The 26,045-nt window shown below is 58.8% G+C and overlaps 10 protein-coding genes across 11 annotated transcripts; 7 read left to right on the forward strand and 3 right to left on the reverse strand.

Annotated features, from left to right (window-relative positions):
- Nucleotides 1-42: 42 nt before the first annotated feature.
- On the forward strand, nucleotides 43-2,509 carry GGTG_00899 (hypothetical protein). The gene is made up of 4 exons (XM_009218652.1): nucleotides 43-87; nucleotides 206-394; nucleotides 660-938; nucleotides 1,037-2,509. Exons 1-4 carry the CDS (start codon nucleotides 76-78, stop codon nucleotides 2,174-2,176), a joined length of 1,620 nt encoding a protein of 539 aa, XP_009216916.1. The 5' UTR covers nucleotides 43-75; the 3' UTR covers nucleotides 2,177-2,509.
- Nucleotides 2,510-3,530: 1,021 nt separating this feature from the next.
- GGTG_00900 (hypothetical protein) lies at nucleotides 3,531-5,025 on the reverse strand. The gene is made up of 3 exons (XM_009218653.1): nucleotides 4,527-5,025; nucleotides 4,256-4,446; nucleotides 3,531-4,182 (listed from the first exon to the last, which is right to left on the reverse strand). The coding sequence occupies exons 1-3, from the start codon at nucleotides 4,672-4,674 to the stop codon at nucleotides 4,150-4,152; spliced, it is 372 nt and encodes a 123-aa protein (XP_009216917.1). The 5' UTR covers nucleotides 4,675-5,025; the 3' UTR covers nucleotides 3,531-4,149.
- A 1,382-nt stretch (nucleotides 5,026-6,407) lies between these two features.
- On the reverse strand, nucleotides 6,408-6,877 carry GGTG_00901 (hypothetical protein; the record flags this gene model as incomplete). The annotated part of the gene is made up of 2 exons (XM_009218654.1): nucleotides 6,408-6,530; nucleotides 6,659-6,877. 2 exons carry the CDS (start codon nucleotides 6,875-6,877, stop codon nucleotides 6,408-6,410), a joined length of 342 nt encoding a protein of 113 aa, XP_009216918.1.
- A 770-nt stretch (nucleotides 6,878-7,647) lies between these two features.
- GGTG_00902 (hypothetical protein) lies at nucleotides 7,648-9,348 on the forward strand (the record flags this gene model as incomplete). The annotated part of the gene is made up of 5 exons (XM_009218655.1): nucleotides 7,648-7,817; nucleotides 7,888-8,198; nucleotides 8,454-8,514; nucleotides 8,666-8,935; nucleotides 9,288-9,348. 5 exons carry the CDS (start codon nucleotides 7,648-7,650, stop codon nucleotides 9,346-9,348), a joined length of 873 nt encoding a protein of 290 aa, XP_009216919.1.
- A 90-nt stretch (nucleotides 9,349-9,438) lies between these two features.
- GGTG_00903 (FK506-binding protein 2) lies at nucleotides 9,439-10,964 on the forward strand. Its single transcript, XM_009218656.1, has 4 exons — nucleotides 9,439-9,744; nucleotides 9,959-10,012; nucleotides 10,137-10,231; nucleotides 10,343-10,964. Exons 1-4 carry the CDS (start codon nucleotides 9,613-9,615, stop codon nucleotides 10,626-10,628), a joined length of 567 nt encoding a protein of 188 aa, XP_009216920.1. The 5' UTR covers nucleotides 9,439-9,612; the 3' UTR covers nucleotides 10,629-10,964.
- Nucleotides 10,965-11,786: 822 nt separating this feature from the next.
- Nucleotides 11,787-12,104, forward strand: GGTG_00904 (hypothetical protein; the record flags this gene model as incomplete). The annotated part of the gene is made up of 1 exon (XM_009218657.1): nucleotides 11,787-12,104. The coding sequence occupies one exon, from the start codon at nucleotides 11,787-11,789 to the stop codon at nucleotides 12,102-12,104; it is 318 nt and encodes a 105-aa protein (XP_009216921.1).
- A 69-nt stretch (nucleotides 12,105-12,173) lies between these two features.
- Nucleotides 12,174-12,541, forward strand: GGTG_00905 (hypothetical protein; the record flags this gene model as incomplete). The annotated part of the gene is made up of 1 exon (XM_009218658.1): nucleotides 12,174-12,541. One exon carries the CDS (start codon nucleotides 12,174-12,176, stop codon nucleotides 12,420-12,422), a length of 249 nt encoding a protein of 82 aa, XP_009216922.1. The 3' UTR covers nucleotides 12,423-12,541.
- Nucleotides 12,542-13,218: 677 nt separating this feature from the next.
- Nucleotides 13,219-18,141, forward strand: GGTG_00906. 2 transcript variants are annotated; one of them, XM_009218660.1, is made up of 7 exons: nucleotides 13,219-13,268; nucleotides 13,350-13,678; nucleotides 13,753-14,106; nucleotides 14,216-15,084; nucleotides 15,150-15,447; nucleotides 15,542-15,634; nucleotides 15,813-18,141. In XM_009218660.1, exons 2-7 carry the CDS (start codon nucleotides 13,584-13,586, stop codon nucleotides 17,857-17,859), a joined length of 3,756 nt encoding a protein of 1,251 aa, XP_009216924.1. In that variant the 5' UTR covers nucleotides 13,219-13,268; nucleotides 13,350-13,583; the 3' UTR covers nucleotides 17,860-18,141. The 2 variants fall into 2 exon arrangements, with proteins under 2 accessions (XP_009216924.1, XP_009216923.1); XM_009218659.1 differs by having other exon boundaries at nucleotides 13,245-13,678.
- Nucleotides 18,083-22,325, reverse strand: GGTG_00907 (transcription elongation factor spt-5). The gene is made up of 3 exons (XM_009218661.1): nucleotides 21,304-22,325; nucleotides 18,952-21,199; nucleotides 18,083-18,862 (listed from the first exon to the last, which is right to left on the reverse strand). The coding sequence occupies exons 1-3, from the start codon at nucleotides 21,571-21,573 to the stop codon at nucleotides 18,252-18,254; spliced, it is 3,129 nt and encodes a 1,042-aa protein (XP_009216925.1). The 5' UTR covers nucleotides 21,574-22,325; the 3' UTR covers nucleotides 18,083-18,251.
- On the forward strand, nucleotides 22,093-26,045 carry GGTG_00908 (WD domain-containing protein). Its single transcript, XM_009218662.1, has 3 exons — nucleotides 22,093-23,510; nucleotides 23,606-24,209; nucleotides 24,308-26,045. Exons 1-3 carry the CDS (start codon nucleotides 23,226-23,228, stop codon nucleotides 24,781-24,783), a joined length of 1,365 nt encoding a protein of 454 aa, XP_009216926.1. The 5' UTR covers nucleotides 22,093-23,225; the 3' UTR covers nucleotides 24,784-26,045.

Raw genomic sequence — 26,045 nt, forward strand, 5'->3', positions numbered from 1 at the left:
AACAACAACAACACACACACACACACACACACACACACACACACACACACACACACACACACAGCCAGTAAAGAGATGGCGCCCGTTGTGAGTTGGCGCGCAAACCCTTTCCCCTCTCTCTTTCCCCCATTGGCAACGGCCTATAGATATCCAGTCACCTCACTTTTATCTCGGTGCTCCAGCTGACCACGGGCTCGAACAACAGAACATCAGCGCCGCCGTGGAGCGCTCTGCGGTTCTGGGCAACCGGGCCGCGGGCCACAACGGCGTGATCCAGTCGAGGAGGGGGGTCGCGAACACGCACCCCAACATCTGGGTGGAGGTCCTGACGCCCAGGGACCAGAGGCACGAGGTGCCAATCGTCATGGTGCATGGCGACTACCACACCGGCTCTGTAAGTACCTCTGATCCGGGATTCCAGTCTTTACAGGCTTTTGCATAGCAACCCCCTCCACTTCCTTGAGCCGCACTTCGTTCCGCTGTCCTGGCTTTCCAGAAACTCCTGGTTCCTTGCCAGCACCCGCAAAGCATTCACATCTCAACCACCAGAAGCACGTCAGGCGGCCCTCATAATGGCATCTCCTTCGTATACAGCCATAACATTTCTGTTTTTCTCTCTTGCCAATCGCCTTTGCTCCATAACTGACCTCTTCCACCAGGTGTGGGACATGGACCTGGACCGCACCCAGGACTCTCGGACTTGGGCCGAGTGCTTCCTGGGCGCTGGATACCAGGTTCATCTGGTCGACCTGCCGGGCGTGCGGCTGTCGGGGAGCACCACCGAGGGGTCGGATCGGCCGATTGAGCCACGGATGGCTAGCACTGGCTTCGTCGAGGTGAACCTGACGGGCATGGGCCACAGGGGCCCATTCATGTACGACAGTGCATGGCGCCACGTTGGGTTCCCCGGTGGCCAGGACGGCGGTCCCTACAGCAAGGTAAGTCGAAACGTCATGGAAAGAAAGAACAGCCATCCCCACGTGACACTGTGACGATCCCCATGCTGACCGATGTGCTTTTCTTCCTTCCTCGACAGCCTGGCTGGAGGCAAGACCCAGCCTTCGACTACTACTACGGCCAGATGGAGGAAAAGTGGGAGTTCTCGGGCCGTCCGGTCCAGTGGACGATGGACGCGGCCGCGGCGGTTGTCTCCGTCATCGAGAGGCTGCCGTCCAAGAGGGCGGTGCTCGTGGCCGAAGGGAGGGGCAGCGAGGTGGCCATGATGGTGGCGGACTACCGCCCGGAGCTGGTGGCGAGCATCCTCGCCGTGGGGCACTCGCACGCCCCGTTCGCCAACACCCTCGCCGTGTGCATGGCCGCGAACAAGAACCGCGGCGTCGCGTTCACCGGCGCGGCGATGACGGAGCGGCGCGCTGCGCGTCAGGGGATCTTCGACGTCCCCATGCAGTTCTACCCGCCGCTGCCCCACCAGAGGGACTACAACCCCGAGGACGGGCAGGTCTTCGAGACGATCGTGCACAGGAACGAGGACGGCGACGAGTGCCTCCTCCAGGACCCGGCCAAGACGGTGCGCACGCTCCCGTTCCTGGCCCAGGTCCCGATCGCCATCATGACGGCCGAGGCGAGCATCAACAGCAGCTTCGACTGGGCCATCGTCAAGTTCCTGGAGCAGGCCGGCGTCAAGACCGAGTGGCTCAAGCTGGCCGAGTTCGGCATCCTCGGCAACGGGCCGCTGCCGTGGCTCGAGAAGGGCGCGGCCGAGTCCGGCAAGCTCGCCGTCGCCTGGGCGACCAAGACCACCTCTGCCGACGCCAACGAGGTCGCGGCCGCCACCGCGCTCCTCACCCCGTCGCCCGAGAACGTCGCGGTCGCGCGCGAGCGGAGGCGCGAGGACCGCGAGAGAGCCGACGCCAAGAACGGAGAGGAATACTTCGAGTGGGTGCATGGGTGGCTCGATAAAACTCCGGCTGACCAGTGGCACCACCCGACGACCCCCGCCGACAAGTACGCCTTCGAGGTCGGGCTGGCATGGCCGATACCCCCGGACATGAAATACGTGGACGGCGTGAGGTATCGGCGCAGCGGCGATCACGGCACCCGCGGCGATGGCGGCAACGACGGCGACGATGGCAACGGCGGCGCGGGGGGGCGCAAGCGCAAGCGCCAGGACGGCGACGTTGGCCAGCCTGGTCCTAGTGGCGGTCTTGCCAACTAGGCCACCAACCTCGCTCCCCGGACTCGGTAGAGATGATACTTTACTCCCGAGCTCCCAACCGCCGGCGTCATATATCCCACGACCGGTTCACGTCCCGCAAGCTTCTCTGTCGCCAATATCCTGCGGCCATGTCTCCTTCGCCCTCTCTTGCGCGTCTGGCCATCGACGCGTATGTACCTCACCAACTCGTCGCCATATACACGCGGCCCAGTTTCCCCCTCTCCTTTCGCGTCTCGCCACCAGCGCTCATAGTACTCACGCCTGACGTCGCCATACCCACGACCCGGTGTTCTTTCTCGCTTCTAGCCGTCGGCGTCGCCATATGCCCGCGACCCAGTCTCTCTTTGTCTCGCGTCCAGTCAAGCCATCGACGACACAGAGTTACTCATACCCGACATGGCCATATATCCGAAGCGCAGCGCCTGCCTCTCTTGATCTCTCGTCTGGTCATCGACGTTTATCGTACTTTCGACGTCGCCATAATATCCGCGACATAACCTCGCTCTTGCGTTCTCGCGCGTCCGGCCATCAGCGCCCATACAGTCTGCAAGCCCGCCGCCACATACCCGCGGAACCAGCTCTTCTGTCCCTCGTGCGCGCGTCTGGTCATCGAATCGACGCCCTAGTAACCATCAAGCTTGCCGCCGCTATATCCCCGGGGCCCAGCTTGTTCTATCTCTGGCTTCTCGCCTCTAGCCACCGACGTTGACAGTTCCTTCACGCCCGGCGTCGCCCATATCTCACGCCCCGGCTCTCTCTCGCGTTGGACAAGAAACGTTTCGAGTACTCTTGCGCCTGCTGTCGCCTGATATCCGTGACCCGGAGTTTTTTTTATCTCTCTCTCTCTCCCCTCTCGCGTCAGGCTACAGAAACTCGCTCGTACCACTCGCAAGCTCACCGCCGCCATACATCCGGGGCCCAGCTTTTGTCGATAACTCGCGCCCAGACAGCCCATGCTCAGCATCTGCGCACCCAGACTCTACCAAGGACGAGCTTTTCCTTCTACTGTTATCTGTACGGCTAGTTTCCTTTGTCCTATATTTTTAACTGCCTCGATTAGCCTCATATCCTGCGCACGACTTTGCCCGTTGTGGTCCGCAGAGTGGCTTGTATAGACTAGTATCACTTGTTTGCTTTTCACGGTTCGGCGCGACCTTGTTTGCGCACGGCTTGGCACGCCGTGGTCTGCAGAATGGTTTCCTCTTCCTCGGTCTTTACCGGGTTCTTAGACATCGGCGTTGGAGCGTTGGAGCATTTGGAGCACCGGAGTTTGTCGTTGGCTTCATAAAGATACCCAGAAATCGCGAAATCGCGTGCGCTTGTTGAAGCAGACAGCGCTTAATAGATCACAGAAGTTGATTGATCCTACTCGGCGGTTTCCATCCTTGGCTTGTCTCGTGCATTGTCAATTCCAATCCCTTCTCGAGGTCTGTGGCGGCCTCTATCCCAAGGCCAAGGGGATCATGGTGCGTTGGGGTGAGTGAGCCGTATGGACAATCATATACGGCTTCAATCCCATTTAGATGCCCGCGTTACAAACATATACCCACGGAGCTACCTGGACTTTTCTGCGTGATGTGTCTGCTCCCAAAGAAGCAATGAAACACGGCTGGAGGGCTCCGCAGCCAGGGCAGTCATTGAAAGAAGAAAGTAGCCCAATGAAGACACGGGTGCAAAGTACTATAATTGCTCGGCAAAGGCAAACGTGGTAAACCCCGGTGCTTCCTCTTGTACGACTACGCCCTGGATCAAGGTGTCACAGGGACAACCAAAAATGCCCCGACTTCCATTAATCAGAGCGCACTACACTACATTGAGCAACAGCACGAGTGGGACTGTGGTACCAGCCGGTATACCAAGGAAAGGCCAAAAGTTGAGCTCCGGGCCTCCAGCAGACAACCCAGGAGAGGCGCGAATGAAGACGGCAAGGGACCAAAATGTTGAGAAAACCCCCTAGAGCCAGGCCTTCTCAATCAAGCACCACCCTCCCGCTTGGCGTACTCGTCCTGTGATAGTCGCTGTTTAGTACGTTGATTCACGAGTAAGGGAGGGAGTGACATGATGTGGGCAGGTACAAACCTCGATCGCCTCCATATACTTCTCCTCGGCGGTCCGGGGGTCCTCGTCGAGCACGCCCTTCTTGATCAACTCGTCGGGCGTCGGGCGGTGGGCAATCTTGTCGTTGAGGGTGTCGACCTTGAAGTGGCGCTCGAGCTCCTTCTGGTGTGCCTGGAGTGCGGGCGCGGCTGTTGAGGCCGGGAGGATGTTGCCTGGCGTTTGTGGCGTGAGTATAAAAGCGGCTCATGTCAGAACATGGGTGGAATTAACAAGGAACAAGCTGGGGTCTTACGGTCAACCAGCTCTGTACGCTCCGGGCGGTGCATCAGGTGCTGCTCGAGCGAGTTCTTGCGTTCGGTCCGGGAGGGCGAGATGGGGGTGCGGTCGACGGTGGGCTGCTCCTCGGCGCTGGCGCCGCTGGTATTGGGGTCCTCAGCCATCCTGGTGGTTGTGGCGGTGGTGATGTTTGGATTTGACGAGAGGGGCAAGCTGGGGTTGTGTGGCGGTGACGTAATGGCCCGTGGAGCTGGGCAGGTGGGTTCAGGGGAGCTCTATTGACAGACGGAATTCAGGTGGGAAATGACGGGAGGCTGCAGCTGGCGATAAGTTCACCTGTGGCTGTTTGTCAGGTATCGATGATGTCGGCAAGGGAGAAGAACAACATGAAGGTGGCAACGGCCGGACGCGTGCCAGGAGTGAGGGGAAGCCGCAGCACGCATTGTTTTATAGCCAAGGCTGCAGGCTGGCGAGTGGTCTGCTGTCTGGTCGCGGCGGAAACGCACGACAACAGGCGACCCAACAATCAAAGGTCACGGGCGGGCAGGGACTGCAATTGCTCCCGGCAAATCGAACTGCAGCGCAGCGCCCGTTTCTCCAGCAGCGGGGCTGCATGCTGCCCCGCGCAGTTTGGACACTGTATCAGATGATTGGCCCCAGGTGGCGATGGCTCACTGTGGTGTGCTGGCCCGCAGTCAGCACAGCAAGCACGGAAAACACAGCAACAAAAACATTGACAGCAAGAACAGCAAGAACAGCACACACAGCTGAGCGTGGGATCCATCCATGGACGCATTCGATCAATCAAGGCAAGGCGCCTGACCTGGGCACCCTTGGATTCGCTCACTTGTGCATAATACATGGACACTGGCGCAGTGCCCGATGCGATGCGCACTTTAATCTTATTGCCGACGCCGTCGACACCGAGACTGACGATATCCCCCTGAATTCGCTCGGTGGCCTAGCTGCCCGTGCAAGGTTCTAGATTGCAACCCCATCGCCCGCCTTGCCGCGGGGGATTCACCGGAAGCCGGAAACGGAAGATTTGGACCACACCTGGCGGCGGCCTTGAGCCCCCACCCGTACCTGGGTCTCGTCCAAGGTTCAGCCAGCTAGCCGTCATAGAATTTACGTTCGATTAAGCGCAGAAAGAAGAGAGAGAGAAAAATGTGTCTGCCTGATCTGCCTTGTCAATTCCAACAAATTGCTGCCCAAGTCTCGAAACCATCTCCAGTTGGGTGTGCTCAGAGATTAGCATGGAGGCTCAGGTTGCCACAAACACTAGAAACACCGGGTCCAGAACATATGAGCAACAGGGGAATCCTGGATTCTCGATGCCTGGCATGCCTGTCCGAACTGGCTTCCTGGGCTCTTGCAGGGGGCCGGGGTTGGACATGGCTCAAGCCCCCTCCCTATGCCAAAACCCTTCTTTGGCCAAAAAAAAAGCTTCCCTAATCTATTACCCTGCACTTGCATCCGCGTCACTGCTGTGCCACATGGTGGCAAGCCTCCAACCGCGGGGGCGACCATCACTTGGCACTAAGCAGCAGGCAGACATCGATTGAGTGTCTTGGCCAGGTGAGAGAGCAGAGAATGGCGAATGCAACAGGAAGAAGACTCGAAAATTGAGAGAAATTTTGTAATTCTTCATCAGGACAGATGTGTTAGCTGTGAGCTATCCGAGACATGTAGGTATTGCAGGACAATCTAGAGCCAGTGGATGTAAACAGAAAAAAAAAAGAACGCCTGTGTGAGCCAACATGCCGCCAGTTCCAAGAATAAAAACCATAACACCATTTGTTCCCATGAGAATTGTAGACGAAGTCCATTGCTCCCAAAATACCGAAACCACCCTTCCTGAATTAAGTTCCGTCGTGTCGTCGAGGCGTGTGCCGAATCAAGTGTAGTATGAGCGCATGAGGCGTTTGAAAGAGATAATCGTGCCGATGATGTTGAGGATGTTGTTGTACATGTTGTGGTAGCAGTGGCATGATCGATATCGCAAGGTGAGCGATGACGTCTAAATTGCGATGTCGATATTGTCGAAGCGAAGGTAGGTCCTTGTCAGGCTAGCTGTGTATGCCTGCGTGGGACGTCGTGATAGTTGGATGCGTGGTCCGAGGCGCGCTACCAGTTGACCACAACTACATCTTGGCCGCTCCTGTTCCTGCGCGACGAGGTGCCGACTGCGGAGTCCCGGCTGGCGTCGGGGTCGCGATAGTTTCCAGTGCCGCTCATTGACGAGCTTCCGCCAGAGCTGGAGGTGTACGTGGAGCCGGACGAGGAAGATGCTGAGCCGACGGAGCTGACCGAGGTCCTCCTAGGGTCCTGGATGACGACATCGTACTTGCTGCCGCGGGAGCTCATGATGGCGGGTGTGGAAGGTTGGTTTGTTGTAGAGCTTGAGGGAGACTCAGGTGGACTTGCGGTTGTGGTGCAAGTGGAAGTGGAAGGATGGAAGAGAGAGAGGTGAGTTTGTGAGTTCTATGCTGATCTGAACACTTGCGTTCAGTGATGGATGCTGATGCTGGATGGGGAGGGTAGATGCAATACGATAAGAGCAAGAAGGGGGATGGGAGAATATATAAAAATCGGCCACACGCTTGTGTGGAAGCATTGCGTACTGCGCATGGCAGTGCATCTCTACCAAGAACGAGGCAACGAAGGTGTGTGGAGACAGGCCATCCGGGGACGAGGCGGCGGGTGTTGGTTCGCCTGCTTGCACTGGGGGAGGGGGGCTTCTCCTGGCCTGCGGGACCTGCCGACGAACAAGAACCCAACGACAGGGGGTGCAAGACAGATAACGAGGCGTGCGAAATGACTCAAGGGCTGGGGGAGGCAGAGACGGGCAAAAGCACCGTTCCATGTTGCTCGACGCTGCCATGGTTACTGCCGACGACGACGCGCAACCAAGGAGGACGTTTGGGTTTCGCAAGTGATAGGCCAAACAAGACTGCCATCGGGCCGCCGCGGATTGGTACTTGGGCACCAGTCAGCGGGCGCATTGCCAGGGACTACCATGTAGCTCGACGAAGGAGCAAGCGTGTGCCGTTTCGCCGGAGCTGGGTGGCAAAAAAAAAAAAAAAAGAAGCAAAGAGGAAAAAGGGGACGTTGAAAAAAACCAAGGCCAGCCAAAAATGGCCGATGAGGCTGCTGCAAGGGAGGATAGGAGGGTGGGAGTGTGCATGAGAGTCGCTAGTGGAGGGCGGGCGAGGGAGCCTAGTGGAACTGCACAAGCGCGCGCTGCCGCCACGGGCACCAGGAGCAGACCAAATGGGGGCTCAGCATTGGGTCGATTGGCTGCAAGGTACGGCACAGAGACGGGCAACTCGGCAACCATGCGTGCTCATGCCTGGCATATGCAAGTCCTAGTACAGTACAGTACGGTCCGGCGAGTGGTCAGCTGCGGGTGCTGGGCTGGCAGGGCAAGCTGAGAAGAGCCGGCGGGACCCCTGGCTTTGTTTCCTCAATTACTACGCGGCGACGTCAGACTTCATTCAGGTGGTGGCTGATGCCGCCTTGGGGTTGGGCTTGGGAGCCAAAGGCCTCCAGCTGCGCCTCGTTGGCACCTCGCGGAAGCAGATTGATGGGGCCAGCGACGGCCGGAACGGGCCCAGGGCTCTGTGGAATCCAGTGCCTGCCCAGTGCCTGAGCACCGAGGCGGGTCACCTGGGCCCATCATTGATCTGTCAGTGCTGGTCCCTGGCCACACCTCCCCTCCCTTGAAGCCGGAGAAGGTCGACAAGTGACTCATTTTGACTGTCGATGCCCAACACTGCTTCAGGTTTGTTTGCTTGTGGCTGTCACGTTGCAAAGTAGAAAAAGACCAGGGATGGGAAGGAAGAACCAAAACACCAGCACGGGGCGGCATGTCCACGTCGGCGTCGTCCTGTCGCGGTGACCGGCGGCCAAAAACGGAAAACATGCGTAACGAGCCGGGCAGACCCCCAAGAAAACGAAATCACAGGGGCTAGGGCGACGCAATCTATCAAGCAGGAGAATCTGTACCTAGAAGGGCGCACCGCTAGGGAGGTACCTGCTCCCTAACGCAGGAACCTGGTAATTAGCTGCCGTTGCATGGCATCCATATGCGTGCGCAATGTAAACAATTCCAGCACTTCTGTCTGGTCTGAAGATTCCCGATTGGTAAACGAGGCACGCCATGTTTGGAGAAGGAGCCAGGGGAGCCCTCCACGTCCAGGGTGAGACCCAGCCATTGCAGGCCTCCACAGTAAACGATGCTGGCTGGCCCGAGCCAGAACGAAAGGGATGCAGGAGGATCAGCGCCACATTTCCAATCGGGGCACAACAAGAGTCACCCCGTCTGCTGCGCAATCCACCCAAGCACCCCCAGGACCCCAACCGCAGTCGCCCAGAAGACGCGTCGGCCTGTAAAGACGCGGTGGTGGTGCACAGCATCGCTGGGTGAGCATTCAGAGGCGAGCCCCAAAAATAGTCGCTCGTTGGACTGAGCTCGTAAACAACGGTCCGAGTCCAGGCTTGGGACTCGAGAGCAAGGGCTCAGGGACGGTATGGAATGGACACGACTGAGTGATTGAATGCACGCCCTACCCTGCCCTCGAGCTCGCCACATCAGACGAGGCAGCAAGGCAGATGGAAGTGATCGCCTGGGTCCTGGAAGCGAATCATTAGGCGCAGCTGTGCCAGCCCTCCAGCCTGGCTGATCGGGAATCTCCGTCTCCATCATGGAGAAGCCCAGCAGTCAGGGGAGCAGTCAGGGGGTGGGTGTTGCGGTAACACGTGACTGATGACGCAGCTCGAACCCCATCAAGCTCAATTCGGGGAGCAGCCGCCAATACCCCGCGCTCATTGGCTGACCCCCGCCGCGGCAAGCTGGCTTCGGCCCAATTGACCACCGTCGCCAAACCCACCACCCATCCCGCTCCTGACCGCCACCGTCCGCAACCTTCAACCCCTTCCTCCGCCTCACTTTGTTCGCCCGACTCTGCTGCTCCTCTTATCAACCCGGGCGCAACTAGCTTCGTCACGAGCCTAGATAGCGACCGAGCTCTCCCTCCCAAGATCAATTACCGAACCCCGCCCGTCCGAGCTCCACGATCACGAAAACACCGCCGCCCGTCATGCGCGTGCTTGCCTCCCTGTCCCTGCTGGCTTCGGCCGCGGTAGGTGTCCTGGCTGCCGAAGAGCTTCAGATCGACGTCACCCAGGCTGTCGAGTGTGAGCGCAAGACCAAGTCGGGCGACACCGTTCATGTACGTTGGCCCCCCTGGCGTTCGATCAAGCAGACGATCCGCCTTCGCCCGTGTGCCCCCTGCTGGCCCCGGCTCTGCAGCTCAAGCTTTGGGAGCCTCTCCACTAAATCGAGAGTGGTCCCGAACCGTCCCTGAGCTATGCACCCCAGGGGGGTGGGGGTGCCCCTGTACTGTAGCCTGCTGCTGGCGTGAGGCTAACTTTGCCCGTATCCAGGTTCACTACACTGGTACCCTGAAGGAGAACGGCAAGAAGTTCGACAGCAGCCTCGTACGTACCCCGGCCGAAACCTGGTGTCGCCCTTGTGAAGCGAAGTTGGGACACACGGAACATCAGACACGAGGTCGCGCCATGGGAGCCTATCGCTAACACTGTGCACCCTCACTGGCAACAGGACCGTGGCTCGCCCTTCAGCTTCGGCCTGGGCAGCGGCATGGTCATTCAGGGGTGGGACAAGGGCCTGCTGGACATGTGTATCGGGGAGAAGAGGTAAGACGTGCCCATGTGTCCTGTGTGGCGCTGCGTGTGTGTGGTGGCCCGGTGCCCGGTTTCTCTCGCTTGCCCCGTGTTTGTTTGCTCGCTTGCTGACACCGTCATCAGGACCCTCACCATTCCCCCGAGCCTTGGCTACGGCGCAAGGGGCGCTGGCGGTGTCATTCCCGCGAACGCGTGGCTTGTCTTCACCACGGAACTGATGGGCATCCAGGGCGTCCCCAAGCCTGAGAAGATCGTCACCAAGGCGTCTGAAAGCGCCAGCTCGGCCAAGTCCGAGGCGACGGAGAAGATTGCGGAGAAGGTGGCCGAGAAGGTTGCCGAGGCCGCCAACGTGGTCAAGACGATTGTCCAGGATACCGACTCTGACGCTCAGGAGCACAACGAGCTCTAAATTGGTGTGCCCATCTCACAGTGCAGAGTCGCAGCACACGCGCTGCTGACAACAGCAAACAACACAACCTTGCGATGTTTGTTGTTACGCCATGCATCCAAGGCGGTCGCCAGGCATGGTCGCAAAGTGGGAGTCAATGTTGTGGAACCAGGCTTGCCAGACCCATTGCTCGCGATGGCCAGGGGGTCTTCAGTACGCCCTTTGAGTAATTACTGGCAGGAAAGCTCGTAGTGCAACCTAATGGACACACATGAGAACAAACAAACAACATACGTGCCATGTGATAGGGTCGAAATTCCGCTGAAATGACGCATCTCTTTGTAAGTTGACTGCACATTATAGCTCATTCTGAAGAAGCAACTGCTGAAAGGAGATAGAATCTGCGTTTAAAGCATGACAACCCAACTTGTAGACGGAAAGAAAGAGGGTAGCTACCCGGTACCAAGGCACAACCTGCCTAGTAGGACGTCTAGCTTGCATCCGACCTTGGCTGGAGCCTTGGGAACCTGTAGATGGGATCCGACGCGCCCAGAAACGGACACTTTAGGGTTCCAAAACGGTCGCTTGTGCTCCCATTTACGCCCTCACTGACTTGTCCAACGACCGTTTTTTGCGCCCCACCCTGTTTGAGTGCGGACTCATTGTCTGTCCAATAGCACTTCAACCTCGCCCACCTATGACTGAGCATGGGATATGGCAAGCTTACAGATATCCTCCAGGTCCCAGACCCGCAAATGGCCAATATTGTGGTCCTTCTCCCTGGACGCAATGTCGAGCTTCCCAAACGCGACAGAGACGTTGGTGATCAGCCACACCTCGCTGAACAGGTCGAGTAGCCATCGCTAAGGAAGATGAGGCTGTCTACTAATGCCGAAGCAAAAGCAGATTCGTTTATAAACGCAATGGCGCATACGCCATCTCGATGACCGGTGAAGTCGTGGACGTGTGCCCTGGTTTTTACAAAGGCCTAAGCACTTTGCCAAGGGGGAGGTGGGAAAGCGAAGCGACCTGATAAGCCGGGCAGGAAAGTCACTCCAAGTTGATGTCCCACAATCCCACTTTACCAGCCGGCGACTCGCTCCTCTGACAGGCAGAAAGCATTGACGAAAAGAAGACAAAAGAGGACATTGTCTGGCCGAGAGCGACACAATCCGGCCAATGAAGTCAATGAAGCCCAACCAATGGCATCGGCTCGGCACTTGGACAAAAGACTCTCTGCCAATGAAAAGGCGCTGTGCTCAAAGCAAATCTCGATCTGGGCTTTGTCTCGGCGTCTTATTGTCCCCCAACGGCAGTTTCGGTATTTATACCGGCTGGCATGGTGTTGATAGCCGGGGTTTATTGCTCTGGACATCATCGAATGGTCCATTCCTCTTTTCGCACTTGCACCTGGCTACTCCGATCAACAGGCGCACCGGTGCGTATCAGCAGTTCAACGGAAGGATAGCAGGTAGTCGAAATCAGAGATTCTCCTGAACATCTGACAGGCAGCAGAAAACCAGGTAGGACCTCCCTTGTTGAAAAAAAGACGATAACGCAGCAGCCATGTGCCAGGTTACGAACGCAAAGTCCTCCGACCACTGCGGCTGCAGCTGGTTCGACCCCGACTCGAGCTCCCTCGAGCGCTGCGCCTGGGCCGCGGCCAAGCAGATGGACTGCCCCGACTTCCAGTGGCAAGTTTCTTCAACATGGAAAGTCGACGGCCCTTGTAGCTCCTGTAGCAAGGGTCCCGCCAAAGAGAAGCGCGGGGGCGTCTTTAAGAATCTGCTGAAGCTCTCCGGGGCCCGGAAATGATGGAGGCCAAGTGCGATTTTGTTGCGCGTCCGCAACGGACGAAATAGGTAACCAGGCCTTTGGATAAGGTTATTCGGCCACATACGTAAGTATAATATCCAAAAAAAAAAAAAAATGCATACATCATACATATAAACTGTGAGTGAGTAAAAGGGATCCAATAACGCAAGTGAGGCGCGTTCGCCGTAGAAGTACACAAGTGCGCCGTGAAGACATGGCTTCGGGGGTTGATATGCGGTGGTGCCAGAGGGTTCCATCACGAAGTGGTTGAACTGTGGGATCTTGAGCCTATACAGCGGAGCGATTACTCTGGCGCCCCCTCGTTGCATAAACATTCCCCCCTCAGGCACAATGTACACAATCGATGCTACAAAAATAATAACGATGGTTGTTCGCGACGGTTGAGACATTTCCAACCTACGGGAGTCGCAGTTCTACCAACAATACAGCTTTTGAGAAATCCTTGCCGGTAAAAGCGGCGGCTCTATCTACTTGTAGCAACCGGAAGCCAGATGACAAGGGAAAAGTACAGCCAACGGGGGCTCCAGGGGTTCTGCAGGCGTTTTCTTTCGCAGTGGGGAGAAGGGTCACGGCCTGGACGTACACCGGCTCGGCAGGGAGGGAGGAGGGCACTTTACTGGACAGGCACGAAAATTGTAAGGTATGCGCCGAATACCTTGGCGTACGAACACGCGCCCGGAAATGGTACCCGAAAGTAGGGGGGCGACTTGTAAAGCCTCATTGCAGCTCTCAAACTCGCAAAAGCGGCTACCCCGCGTCTCAACACCACATGTAAGCACAGATTCCCACTCTTTGCTCTCAGTGTTAGACCCAAAACATCGTCCCGTAAGCTGCCAACCGTCGCCCGGCTCGATCACCATGGCGCCCTCGCCGAACGGCAGCATTAACATCGACGATCTCTGGCAGCAAGCGTTGGACGAGTATCGAGCCCTGACCAAGGTCAGAGCCGAAGACCAGAAGCCCCCGTCGGACCGCATCCTGGTTTTCTGGGGGAGGAAGAAGCCCGATGACGACCCGCCGACTGAGCAGCAGCAGCAGCCGCCGCAGCCGGAGACTGACAGTGCCGAGTTCCTGACAAACCACTGCATCGACTTTGGCACCTCCCGGGATGGTGGCGGGAAGAGGGACAGAGCCCGCCACATGCTCGCCAAGATTGCAGAGCCCCTAAGAAGTTTGGCCCCCGGCGCCGGCCATGCGGCCAGCGTGACATTCCCGGCCGCCCCAGTTCTTGCTGTGTATGTATACTTGTTTGCTTTTTTGTTTCTTTCTTGGAGCTCACATATGTCGAGCGGCTGCAGATCTTGACGAGTAAGCTCATTCCGTCTGAGGAAGGGTACCGGGAGCATGTGACGCACGTCTTTTGCGCCATCCTGAAGTTCTGCGGCAAGACGCAGCAGTTCATCGTCAAGCCCCCCGGGCAGGACAAGGCACATTCCGACAAGCCCAAGCTCAGCCGCTTCAAGCCCTTCTTCACACGCATGTTCCACGGCGGGGACGACGACGACCTCAAGGCCGTCTACGACGAGGCGATGCGGTGTCTCTTCGGGCTCGACTCGGCGACCATCATGATGACGCTGGCGTCGGTGCTAGGCCTTGACGCCAAGGTCGACGAGAGCAACAAGCACATCGAAAGGCGCTGGGCTACATATCCATCAGCAAGCGGGTCCACAGCACCGACTTTTGGCACTGGACGGACTAGCAGGACAAGAAGATGGACCAGCGCGACAAAAACGACTCTCTATTCCAGAAAAAGGTCAGCGACTTATCGAGAGCTCCAAGATGGGCAATCTGCCCCACGTCGCCGGCGGCCAGCCCGGGGCCGACCGCACTTCGCACACGGTCGACCTCGTCAACTGCGTGCTGGCCACGGGCGCCGAGCACCACATCCGGCAGCGGCTGCTGGGGTTGAAGCGGGACTTTGTCGCGGGCACGTGCGAGTGGGTGGAGGAGGACGCGGGCTACCAGACCGTGATGCAGCTGCCGCCTGGAGCAGAGGGGGAGGCGGCGGCGGCAGGGTCCGTTGGGCTGCACATTGGCGGCGAGTCGGGCATGGGCAAGAGCGTCCTCTCATCCTACCTCTACGACTCGCTGCTGAGGCGGTTTAAGGACGACGCGACGACTTCGGTGGCGTACTTTGCCTTTGACGAGGAGGTTCCGGCCCTGCACTCGGTGATGAACATGGCCTACTACTGCGCCGTGCAGGTCGCCAACCAGGAGAGTGCGTACGCTGACAAGATCGCCAGGCTTATCCGCCGTGACCAGGAACACAAGGGTCTGGAGGACCAGTATTGGGACGAGCTCTTCCTGAAGCCGTTCCGCAGCCAAGAGCGGAAGCTGGTTATGGTCTTGGATGGCATCGACCAACTCCCGGAGGACGAACGAGAGCGGCTGGCCGGGTACATCAAGGACACAAGGTCGGGCGGCGCGGCTTCGTTAATGCCCGTGCGCTTCATCCTGACGGGGACACCGCTCCTTGTGGACGACGGCCTTGGGCTGGAACAGATCGACCTCTCGATGAGGGCGACGAAGGACAGCCTGAGGAAGTTTATTCAGGCGCGCGTGGCAAAGCTGCCCAGACTCGCGGCGCATCGCGAGGGCTTGAGGAAAATGGTCGAGGACGCAGTGGCGGCGAAGACGAATAGTAAGTTGCTCGGGGGTTTTCCAGAGCTCAGGGGTCATGTCATCACGACCTCTAACAGCTTCAAGGCTTCTTCTACGCCCAGAATGCACTCCAGCGACTCGACTGCATTGACAGCACTTCGGTGGTCTCGAGGGCACTCATGAGTCTGCTAGAGCACACGATGTATCTGTGCGGCGTACTGTTGAAGGACTTTCTTGCATACCTGTCCGAGGACACGAAGCGGGGAATCACTAGACTGCTCGTCTGGCTAGCCCACTCCAAAACGCGGCTGAGCCTCGGGGCTGCGGCTCGGTTTCTGCGCCTGAATTCGGTCGACGACGCAAACAAGACTATCCAAGAGGCGGCCGGGAGGGGAGTTTCGAGGTGAGTGCCGGATTGTATAGTATCATGACACACCAGTATGAGCTACTAGTATGAACTACTAGTATGAAAAGATTTGCTGACTTGACGCTCATAGCGTGCTCTCCGTCGCCGACCGGGACGACGGGGACATGTCTGCGGAATCCGATGTCGACAAGGGCCTTGTTGGGTTTCGGGACTGGTCTTTTAGGTCTTGCTTCTCGAGATTCTATCAAAAGATCCAAATCCGGCGGCAGACGTCTTGGGACGCCCGTTCCCAGGTCTCATGCTGGAGGTGACCACAGGGCTCCTGACGATGGCTTGGGAGGACGCCAAGGGCCCGACTAAAGCCGAGGAGGAACTACTGGGCATGCCGCAAATTCCTTCAGCAAATACGTCGTCGAGCTGCCCGTTGCGGACCTGCGCGAGGAGCATGCTCGGTCCGCATTACACGGCGTGCGTTGGGTTCTCGCCAACGAAAATGGGGCTGTGGGGAAGCTGGAAGATGTTGTCGATGCCTTCAACGACGACGAGATCTTCTGCATCCTGGGAGACCATGTGGCAGCGCTGAACATACTGCGCCTTCTCACGGAGCACCCCAAAGCTCCGGCAGTTGATAACGACCATGGCATGGACTTTTCAGCCCGCTACTCCAAAACACTCGAGCAAATTGCCAGGCAGCGCATCAGCAACTGGCAGGAGGCTGCCGGCACTGAGTCGGCCTTCGTTTCGTTCCGGCTCGCCCTTCGAGCGTTGTATGATGCCGGTATCCTCCGCCCACCCGCCGCCCAAACTGAGATTTCCATAAAGGAGATTACAGAAGTGGCCGAGGTTTGGAGGTGGGACCAAACCGCACGGTACCACAAGCAAGTCTCGCTGGTCTTGTTTTTTATCCTCAGACCCGAGGAAGCGCTCGCGCATGCTGAGAAAGGCCTCGAAAAAGCGGAAGCCGACGGAACAGTAGTGGCCTCCCGAGAAAAGCTGGACCTGCAGCTAAGAGTGGTGTGGACGAGGTTCGATATGTGGGAAGATGAATATGAGCCGACCGAGAAGTCCTTCGACGCGCTGGCCGAGACCCAGGCTGCGGTGGAGGACGCGCGCAAGATTCACGGCCTAGTCCAAGAAGTCCTTGACACTGCAAGTCGGCCCGAACTTTCCTCTCGGCTTGAGTCGGACGACGAGCTTCGCTCCGATATCAACGAGTGCTACCAGACGAAATCGAGGCTCGAAGTACTTCTCGATGACCACCGGGAGAACGCCGTGGACACGATTCTCGAGTCGATGGAATTTAACACTCCGGCAGTCACTGTCGACTACTTTGATGGGATCATCGAGGGTCTTGCCGAACACCAGATGTGGGGGGATATTCTTCGCCTACTGGAGGGGATTAAAGATGAGCGTCCTATGAGCGAGGAAAGATGGAATCTGACGCACGAGAACATCCTCACCGCGGCCAGGGCATATAATGCGGAGGGCCGGAGCGTGGTAAGAGACTTCTACATGGCCTCGATTCCGGGCCACTTGGACGCCTCGGACACGGCATCCCTCGGGGCGTCGCTCCCGCTGGCCAGGTTCTACCAGCTCGTCACGCACGGGCCGGCCCTCGCCAAGCAGCGGGCCCGCCAGGTCCTCAACGTCAATCATGGCGGTCTGCGGTGGTTCAACAGGGCCACCGACCTCGAGAGCATCTTCAACGACTGCCTCGATACGCTGGGCGACGACGAGTCGCAAAACGACCCGTACAGCCTCAGGATGTTCGCCAAGACGCTGATGCTCGTCCCCGGCATGGACGAGACGCTGGCGCAGGTGGCGCTGTCTTGCCAGTTTTCGACCCTGAACCCGGAGAGGTATAGAGAAGAGATGAAGAGGGACCGCGGCGCCGGCGAGGAGACGGCCGGCAGGGAGGGCACCAACGAAGAGAACTCTGACGAAGAGGATGCCGACGATAAGAACACCAAAGAAGAGAACACCAACGACGAGAACGGTGACAAAGAGAACACTGACCAAGAGAGCACCGACGGTGAGGCCACCGACGAGGAGACCGCCGGCAGCGATGACAGCGACACGACTCGGCCTACTTCTCCATATCATGCCAAGTCTGCGGCATCAGAACCTCCACCTACGCGCCCTCCAATCCCAAAGCCACCTACCTCTGCTACCAACCACTGCGCCGACAGCGACCTCTGTGCAGAATGCTACGAGCTCCATCAGCACACCACCGCGCCGCGCGACGAGGACAGCGAGCCGGGCCATCTCGACATGTGCCCGGGCTGGCACAGGCATATCCGGGCGCCGGTCGAGGGCTGGGGCGGCTTGGAGGACGGCATGATTCGGTATGGCGAGCAGGAGCCGGTGAAGCTGGCCGAGTGGCTGGAGATGGTCAAGGGGAGTGGGAGAGGTGTTGGGCTGAGTATTGGCGGGGTGATGAGGAGATGAGGGAGAAAAGGGGGCGCTGGATGAGACCATTGGTTCGCCAGCGCATGAATCCAACTGTGTTCGGCCATGTTGTCGGCAGGATTGGCGGGCTTTAAAGCCAGCGCCATCTGGGCTGCCGAGCGTCAGCCGTCTGTGGATTGTGTCGCGTGGGCTCGCGTGCCAGCTGCGCGCCAGAATCAGGTCAGCGCCAACATACGGGCAAACAAAGTAATAAACCAATGCATATGCTTTCCAAAAGATACTTTCGCATTATTCCTTTTCTGCTTCTATCACACCCCTCCTATCATACACCCTAAACATCAGCTCGGCCAGTTAACTTCTAGGCGGAACCAGGCCATGCTACGTGCTGCGACGCAAACCCGGGTTTTCTATCAAACTGCTCCTTGCCTCCCCTAGTCATCGTCGGTGTACCGGGGTCCACTAGCTGCGGGTGTCTCGGGCGCTCCGCCATAGGCCGCGGGCGTCGGAGCCCCATAGTAGCCGCCAGAAGCCGCAGGTGTAGGCGCTGTAGCCGCTGGCGTGGCCGCCGAGTCCCAGCCGCCCTGCCAAGCACCGGGAGTCGGTGCGCTGACAGCCGGAGTGGGTGCCGACGGGTAGGCGCTGGGCGTTGGTGCATTCAGTCCGCCGGGAGTCGGGGCGCCCAGTCCGGCACCCGGCGTCGGCGCATCATAGGCGTGCGACCCGCCGCTTGGTCCAGGGGTATAGCCCCAAGCGTCGCTGGTGCTGGCCCCGGGTGTCGGGGCCGAGAGACCGCCGTACGCCGGAGTCTTGGAGCCGGATGGGTTCCATGCGGGCGTCTTGGACCCGCCCGAGAAAGAGTCGTGGGCCGGTGTTTTGCTGCCGCCCAGACTCCACGCAGGCGTCCGCGAGCCGCTTCCGCCACCATAGGCGGTGCGGCTGCCGTCGTACGGGTTGACGGTCCGTGATCCGTCGGCGATCGCCCACGCAGGCGTACGCGCTCCAGACGGTTCCGAACGACCCCAGGCTGGAGTATGGGATGTCGCTGGTATGCGTGAAGAGTTCATGTCAGTCATACGAGCAGGGAGTAACGGTCGGTTGGAAAGAGACGCGCGCGCGCCTGTGCAAACTTACGCTTTGATCCCCACGCCGGTGTCCGGCCCCCAGCCCCGTCTCCAGCACTCGGCGTGCGACCGCCGTAGTCGGTAGCACCGCCATAACCTCCTCTTCCGCCAGAGCCCCCACCGAACCCGCCTCGGCTCCCACCACGCACGTTGATGTCGATGGGCCGGCCCGTGATTTTGTCCTTGAAGATTAAATCCGCCTTGGGCACCATGATGATCTTGTTCTTGGTATGCAGCTCCACGCGCGCGTGGGTATCCGTGGTATCCTTGACGATTCCGAGCAAGCCCTTGTATCCACCCCGACGAACACTGACCGTCTGCCCAAGCGCGCGATCTCGTCCCATGGACCGCTGCTGCTGCGGGGCAGGCATGCCGTTGCCGGCGACATTCCGCTTCAGAGCCGGATTCATCGCGTTCAGGTCTGGCCCCAGCGACGTCGTGTTGACCCTGCCGCCCTTGGCCGCGATGGTATTGACGTTGCTGGCCCTCGTTACAAAAACACCCGCGTTTTCGCTCGTGGTGCTGCTGTGCAGGTACACAAACGAACGGTGGATGTGGATGATCTTGCCCTGTCGCCTCTGGCCTCCAAACTCCTTGACAACATCGTCCAGCCGGATCTCGGAGCCATTGCGGTCTGCTGCCACGGCTGTCTTCCTCTTGGGTAGCTTGTTTGTGACCTGCGACGGCGCGAGCTGCCGAATGTCTCCGTTTTGGTCCAAGACCGTCAACGATTCACGATCAATCTTGACGATACACCCGACCGTTGTCGGATCCAGCTGGATCAGGTCGAGCAGCGAGTACTGTCCCAAAGATCCCTGCCCGCCAATATCGCTTGCCTCGCGGAGATCCTTGCTGAAAACCGTGATCTCGGTGTTGGTTTGGTCCGTCAGGAGCGTGACCCTGTCCCCAGAGATCTTGACAACCATGCCAACCTCGTCCCTGAAGCGGCTGCCACCAATCACCTTGACGTGATCGCCCTCACTGAAGCGTTTGCGAAGTCCCTTTGTGGGCACCTCGATGGTTTGGCCCTTGAGGTCGCCCTCGGTGACCTGCAGGGTGACGATGTCACCCTGAATGCTGGTAGCCCTACCTACAACACCTTTCTGCTCCCCATCGTAGACTTCGATGATATCTCCGGCAAGGTAGGCAACATTTGACATGTTGCCCTGGAGGCTGGCAGCAAGCGCCTTGAGATCAAGATTCTCGGTACCGTCGTCGGCACCTGAGGCGAACTTGCTTACCTCCTCGAGGGAGGGGTTCACGTCCTTGACAGTAAGCTGCTGGATTTTGATATCCTTGACTTGGAAGCCATTCTCGAACTCTTCGCCGTTGTAGGTCCAGACGTTGGACTGCGCGTTTCCGGTAACGTTGCGGGGATGGCGTTTCCTGGCTTCGACTTCGCTGAAGAGACGCTGTGGCGGCTTAACGCCCGGCCCGACGGCCCGCTTACGCTTTCCGTCCGCGGTAAGGGCGCTGCTGACGGCCTCGTCGCGGACACCATAGTCAAGGCGGGGGATGAAGCGGACTCGGGCCTCGAGACCGTTCTCCGTCACGTCCATGACCTGAGCCAAGTCGCCTGCGTGTTTGAAAGGTCTCCGCAGACGCACCCATGCGCCGGGCTCGAGAGTGGGCGTCTTAGTGACACGCAAGAGATCAGGCATGTCCTTGATCTCGACAAGCATCATCTTGGTGCGCGGGTAGACATTGAGCATGCCGTCGAGCGCCATGAGGATATCAGTCGACCTGTTAGCCTCGACGTAAATGTACCCCTTCATGACGGACTGGGTGCCACCCCGCTCGAAAGCCGACGTGATGCTCAGCTCCTCCTTGGTGTTCATGCGCTCCTCGACCCTTTTCATGATGGAGTATATAACTTCACGCTCCTTGCCCTCCTTGCACCGGACGGCCCAGATGTGGGGATCGTCGACACTCGGCAGGAGCAGCCGCTTAGGAACGACGGTAGAGTCGCCGAATCCTTGAGCATGGCGGCGATTGCCATAGCGCTGTCGGAGAATCTCGGCCTGCTTTTCAGCATCCATGCTCGACTCGATCTCTCGGCGGCGGTCCAGATCACGATGGCGGCGATCGTCATCGAGTCGGCCGCTCTCGGCAATATCGTCGGGGTGTTCGTTGTCGATGAAGTCTTCTATTTCTTCGCCGTCTTTCTCGTCATCCTCGCCCTCGTCTTCATCGTCGACCTCGGCCTCGATATCGAAGAAAGCAGCTCTCCTATCCCGCCGTCTCTTCTTACGGTGACCCTGTAAGTGTGTGGCAAAGGGGTTAGCTCTAGGGCTCGCGAATCCAGGATAGAATGTCGGTCGTCGGGAGGGCTCGACACGGGAGACAGTTGGGGCGAACGTACAGCGCGAACGTCGTCCTCCTCATCGTCCTCGTCGTCCTCATCCTCATCGTCGTCTTCGCCCTCGCCCTCATCCTCATCTTGTGCGGCAGCCTGATCGTCTGCTTCCTCATCGCCGCCGTCGGCGTCGCCATCGGCACTAGGAGCGCCGCGGTCGTCCGAGGACCTGCGAGGCGCATCCTGCTTCTGGTTGTCCTCGTCGTCGGAGACGTCGGCCGGGGCTGGGTTGAAGTTGTCGTCGTCGGACTCGGAGTCGTATTCAACGCCTGACATGATGGGCGTGGTGCGACGGCAGCGCGAGGCTGCTATTTAGCGCGAGCGGCACGCCTGTTTGATCCAACGCCGATTGAGTGCGGCACGGGAATGGCGGGTGGTGATGCGCTTTTGAGGAGAAAGTCAGGCAAACAGAGAAGCCTTGGTTGTGGTTGAGCGGAGCCTCGAGCGGCGCGACAGCTACAAAACGCCAGGTCGTGGGCTCGAAAAAGACGGCCAAAATGGAGGGCGCAGAGTCTTTGGGGACAAAGAAATGGTGATTCAGTCCGGCCAACTGCCAAATCCCGAATTCGCTGTGGATGAAAGCGAAGGAAGCAAGGGAGGGAGAATTATCGTGTCTCTTAGACACGGGCTTGTCAACTTGGACTTATTTGGCGTGTCAAAAGCTCTCCCGGTCAGCACGCCCAGTCCCTGTCGCGCCTGGAATGGGTCCGCAGAATGTCGGACCCGCCCAGCTACAGTTGACGCTTGCCACGAACCTTGCTTGATTGCTTACCTAACTCGACGACGTCGCGACAAGTGCAGAGGGATGATCAGGGACAAAACAAGAAGAATGAAGAAAAAGAAAGAAAAAAAGGCCGACACCCAAAGCATGGATTGAGCACGGGCCAACGCAGTTTCTCTCATCACATCTTATAGAGACTTAGGCCTGTGCTGCTGATTGGGTTCAATTGTGCTCTGCAAGACTCGACACCAAAGCTTGCTGGGTTGATTGCGGTCGCAACGTGGAGCCACAGCCATCAATCCGTCTGGTGCTTCCCTGTTGGTGGATGCCCTGCACTGGGCTGAATTGCGATCCAGCTGGAGGGGAGCGGCGCTGGTGGTTGACTGCCTGTGGCTGAGAACAGCAACCTCGCTGGCTGGTGTTGTGCTGATTCCCGCCGTTTCACTGCACGGTCTCCTGTCATTGCATCTACCAAATCAGAAAGCCGAGCTATTTTCCTTTTTTTTTTCTTGTTCGGGTGCCCAAGGCTGGCCAGGCGAGGTGCCCATAACCGCCAGGGACACCGCCTGAATTGCGGGACAAGAATCGAAAAGGGACAAAAAAGGAGAGGGAGAAACAGGAGAGAAGAAGCAGAGACAGAAACAAGGGAAGAGATTCGGGAGGGGAACTCGTGTGCCCAAACACGAAGCAACTAAGCTTCGCACGTCCACGAACACAGAACAACCCGCCAACCTTGGGCACCGTGCTTTCTGCCCACAGGCCGAGACGCCGCCGACGACACATGCGACAACCCATCAGAACACCAAGCTCCAGCGCAAACCCAGGACGCAGCACTCATCGCGGCCGAGTGAGGAGGATCGCGTCGCATCGCCATCGTTAATCGGCGTCTCCATCAGGACGCTCTCGACTGGACTGCGACACAGCCAGGTCAGATCTGGGGCTGGAGACATTACCACAGGGCTCCATCCCACAATTCGTGCCGCGTGCCAGGCCCAGGGTGCTGTCCCGCCTTGGTCCCCGCCCAAGCTCGTCCTTGCCTCTCGCGCGCCTCGCATCGAGCCAAGAAAGGCCACGCCAGCGCTATCGACCAGTGAATCCGAGAAAGCGAGAAGCTCGGCGATTCGGGGCTCAACCGTGCTCAGCAGTACAGTCGCCACCGAACCCGCGCGTAGAGCCGTATCACACACCATCTACTGCCGACGTCGACATGAATAGCTCAACGGTGCCCAATATACTCAGGCCAGGGGGGTCTCAACGGAGCATGTCCAACACCCCCTTGGGCCTCGCCGACATCCGCCCCAGGGCAGACTCGAGCCTCTCCGACGGCATCCCGGGCAGCATCGCATACGACATTGCCAACACGCAGCAGGGCAACAGCAACCACCTTGCGCCATGGGCCCTCTACGCCTTCGACTGGTGCAAGTACCCTACCCAAGGCAACGGCGCCGGCAAGCTTGCCGTCGGCAGCTACCTTGAGGACGGACACAACTTTGTACGTGACCCTGGTGATGTGCCTTTGTGCGTCGCTGTCCGTATCTCTGGGCTTGGCCGAGACATGTTTACTGACGGCAACGGCGCGCATCGCAGATACAAATCCTTGATACCCAAGTCGTGCCCACCCCCACCGACTCGTACGTACCCGGCAGCTCGAGGAACTGCTTGGAGTTTACGAAAATCGCCGAGGCGACACATTCTTACCCCGTCACGCGCCTGCTGTGGGAGCCGCCGTCGTCGCAGAAGCAGTCAACCGATCTGCTCGCTACCTCGGGCGACCACCTGAGGCTCTGGTCGCTGCCCTCAGACGCGTCGGCAGCGCACCCCGGCAACTCGATAAACCGCAGTAGCAGGGACGTGCAGCCCTCAGCCAAGCTGACGCCACTGGCGTTGCTCTCCAACTCGAAGACCCCCGACCACACGGCGCCGCTCACGTCGCTCGACTGGAATCAGGTCTCGCAGAACCTTATCATAACCTCAAGCATCGACACCACATGCACCATCTGGGATATACCATCGCTTACCGCCAAGACCCAGCTCATTGCGCACGATAAAGAGGTGTATGACGTCCGTTTTTGTGCAAACAGCGTCGACGTGTTTGTCAGCTGCGGTCAGGATGGCAGCGTCCGCATGTTCGATCTAAGGAGCCTGGAGCACAGTACCATCATCTACGAGCCGACTGGCAAGGACGACAAGGGTAAGTAAGCCCCGCGGGACTGGATGACGGCCAGCCTCCCGGCCACCCGGAGGGGAGTGTGCCAGGCTGACTTTCTGGTGATGACATGGCCGACGCAGATCCCAACGGAGGGAGAATAAGCCCAACTCTGGCTCAACAAACCATGTCCAACCCTCCCCCGTTGCTGAGGCTGGCCACGTCGCCACACGACACGCACCTCCTGGCCACCTTTGCCCAGGACTCCAACGTGATCCGCATCCTGGATGTGCGGCAACCAGGACAGGCTCTGCTAGAGCTACGTGGGCACGGCGGGTCGCTCAACTGCATCGAGTGGTCCCCGCTCCGGAGAGGCACGCTCGCTTCGGGCGGTGACGACTGCCAGGTCCTGATCTGGGACCTGCTCAACAATCAGTCCTCTGCTACCCCTGGGATCAACGGGGCGCCCCAGCCCGAGAACGTACGCAGCCCGGTGGCTAGCTGGCATTGTGATTATGAGATCGGCAACCTGGGCTGGACCCCGCAGCTCGCCAACAGCGACAACGGAGAGTGGCTCGGAGTGAGCGCCGGGCGCGGGATCTGGGGCGTCAAGGTATGACCGGGCATCGATCGGCCTGAGTGCGGAGAAGACGCGGCAGAAGTATGCGGACAAGAGAAAGAACAAGGTGCTTCTGCCAGGCTGCCATGATGGGGCAGCGAGGCAGGGGAGTCGCTACACACAAAATTCCATTCCCTCAAAGCCCAGAACATGGTTGCGGCAATCAAGGGGCAAGAACTCGTGCAATTGCGCTACGGATCGGAACACGCCACCCTCGTGAGCCTTGCGGGTGTTGATGGTTGGTAGTACCACAGGACGAGGGCAAGCCCAGGCTCATGACTACGTACCCACCTACCTTGGTAGATAGGTGGGCAGGTGTCTGAGTCCCGCATACGGCCGCCACAGGCCATTACGTGTGATGCGAGGCTCGCGGCCAGCCCCTTTCCAAATCATGGCACGACTAGCAACCAGACCACATGGCTACCAGGCTTGCTCAGCCGCCAGGGGACAACAATGCCCGCCTATGCCCTGGCGTCCGGTGGCTGTCTTCTCCGCCCCGGCGATTAGTTGTGAGTGCCGGTTGTTATTGATATCTTTGGGACTGTTGTATCATTTCAAGACGTTTGGACTGTTGGCATGGCATCTGGTCGGTATTGGTTGGGTCCTTATCTGCGCATTTGCACGAGAAGGGAAAGCACAGCTTCGCAATCGGTATGGACAACTGTTCCTGGGTAGATGGGTAGGTTAGGTTGGAAGACATGGGCAGGTCATGGGTCTGGCTGTACATAGCAAGCAGCTCAGAAAGGAGGCTCCTTGGAGATAATATGTCTGGCTTGGATTCAACACCGTTATTGGCAAGTGGCCGAATCGCGCAGATCGCTGGGCAGCTAGTCTTGTGGTATACCAGCGGGCACGCTTATCGAGGTTGGCATTCTGGTGTGGTGCTGGTGCCATGTGGCGGGGCTCAATGTTCTCTGACATCACGTCACCACTCACCACCCCAAGGTTGGCATCACCCGCAACCAAAGTCATCAAGCTCATAGCTCCCTACCAGTCTCGCCCGACAGCCAGCCCGCCCTTGCGTCCAGCCGTATTGCTACTTTTCATTTTACCCTCTTTCACCTCCCAACGCTCAGCGATAACACCCCAGCACCAACAGAAGCCGGCGCCCCCAAACCATGGACCAGCAGCTCCCCTCGCTGCTCCTGTTGCCGGCCCCACCGGCCCCGGCGACGCGCGAGAGCGTGGCGGCGGCGTACGGCCCGCCGCTAGACGCAGCTGTGGCGCGCGCCGCCGACCCGGCCGCGCCCGTCGTGCTCGTC

This window comes from Gaeumannomyces tritici, assembly GCF_000145635.1.
Source record: "Gaeumannomyces tritici R3-111a-1 unplaced genomic scaffold supercont2.1, whole genome shotgun sequence".
Classification (NCBI taxonomy): Eukaryota; Fungi; Ascomycota; class Sordariomycetes; order Magnaporthales; family Magnaporthaceae; genus Gaeumannomyces; species Gaeumannomyces tritici.

Excerpts from the sequence above, each read along its gene's own strand:
- GGTG_00899 (XM_009218652.1), top strand. Across the intron at positions 395-659 it reads GCGACTACCACACCGGCTCT|GTGTGGGACATGGACCTGGA; the intron begins GTAAGTACCTCT and ends CTCTTCCACCAG. Across the intron at positions 939-1,036 it reads ACGGCGGTCCCTACAGCAAG|CCTGGCTGGAGGCAAGACCC; the intron begins GTAAGTCGAAAC and ends CTTCCTCGACAG.
- GGTG_00900 (XM_009218653.1), bottom strand. The coding sequence starts at position 4,674 with ATGGCTGAGGACCCCAATACCAGCGGCGCCAGCGCCGAGGAGCAGCCC. Across the intron at positions 4,447-4,526 it reads GCGTACAGAGCTGGTTGACC|GCAACATCCTCCCGGCCTCA; the intron begins GTAAGACCCCAG and ends CACAAACGCCAG. Across the intron at positions 4,183-4,255 it reads AGTATATGGAGGCGATCGAG|GACGAGTACGCCAAGCGGGA; the intron begins GTTTGTACCTGC and ends CGACTATCACAG.
- GGTG_00903 (XM_009218656.1), top strand. The coding sequence starts at position 9,613 with ATGCGCGTGCTTGCCTCCCTGTCCCTGCTGGCTTCGGCCGCGGTAGGT. Across the intron at positions 9,745-9,958 it reads AGTCGGGCGACACCGTTCAT|GTTCACTACACTGGTACCCT; the intron begins GTACGTTGGCCC and ends GCCCGTATCCAG. Across the intron at positions 10,232-10,342 it reads ATGTGTATCGGGGAGAAGAG|GACCCTCACCATTCCCCCGA; the intron begins GTAAGACGTGCC and ends CACCGTCATCAG.
- GGTG_00906 (XM_009218659.1), top strand. The coding sequence starts at position 13,302 with ATGGCGCCCTCGCCGAACGGCAGCATTAACATCGACGATCTCTGGCAG. Across the intron at positions 15,085-15,149 it reads AGTGGCGGCGAAGACGAATA|GCTTCTTCTACGCCCAGAAT; the intron begins GTAAGTTGCTCG and ends AACAGCTTCAAG. Across the intron at positions 15,448-15,541 it reads GCCGGGAGGGGAGTTTCGAG|CGTGCTCTCCGTCGCCGACC; the intron begins GTGAGTGCCGGA and ends TGACGCTCATAG.
- GGTG_00907 (XM_009218661.1), bottom strand. The coding sequence starts at position 21,573 with ATGTCAGGCGTTGAATACGACTCCGAGTCCGACGACGACAACTTCAAC. Across the intron at positions 21,200-21,303 it reads AGGAGGACGACGTTCGCGCT|GGTCACCGTAAGAAGAGACG; the intron begins GTACGTTCGCCC and ends ACACACTTACAG. Across the intron at positions 18,863-18,951 it reads ACCGGCGTGGGGATCAAAGC|CGACATCCCATACTCCAGCC; the intron begins GTAAGTTTGCAC and ends CACGCATACCAG.
- GGTG_00908 (XM_009218662.1), top strand. The coding sequence starts at position 23,226 with ATGAATAGCTCAACGGTGCCCAATATACTCAGGCCAGGGGGGTCTCAA. Across the intron at positions 23,511-23,605 it reads TTGAGGACGGACACAACTTT|ATACAAATCCTTGATACCCA; the intron begins GTACGTGACCCT and ends CGCGCATCGCAG. Across the intron at positions 24,210-24,307 it reads GACTGGCAAGGACGACAAGG|ATCCCAACGGAGGGAGAATA; the intron begins GTAAGTAAGCCC and ends TGGCCGACGCAG.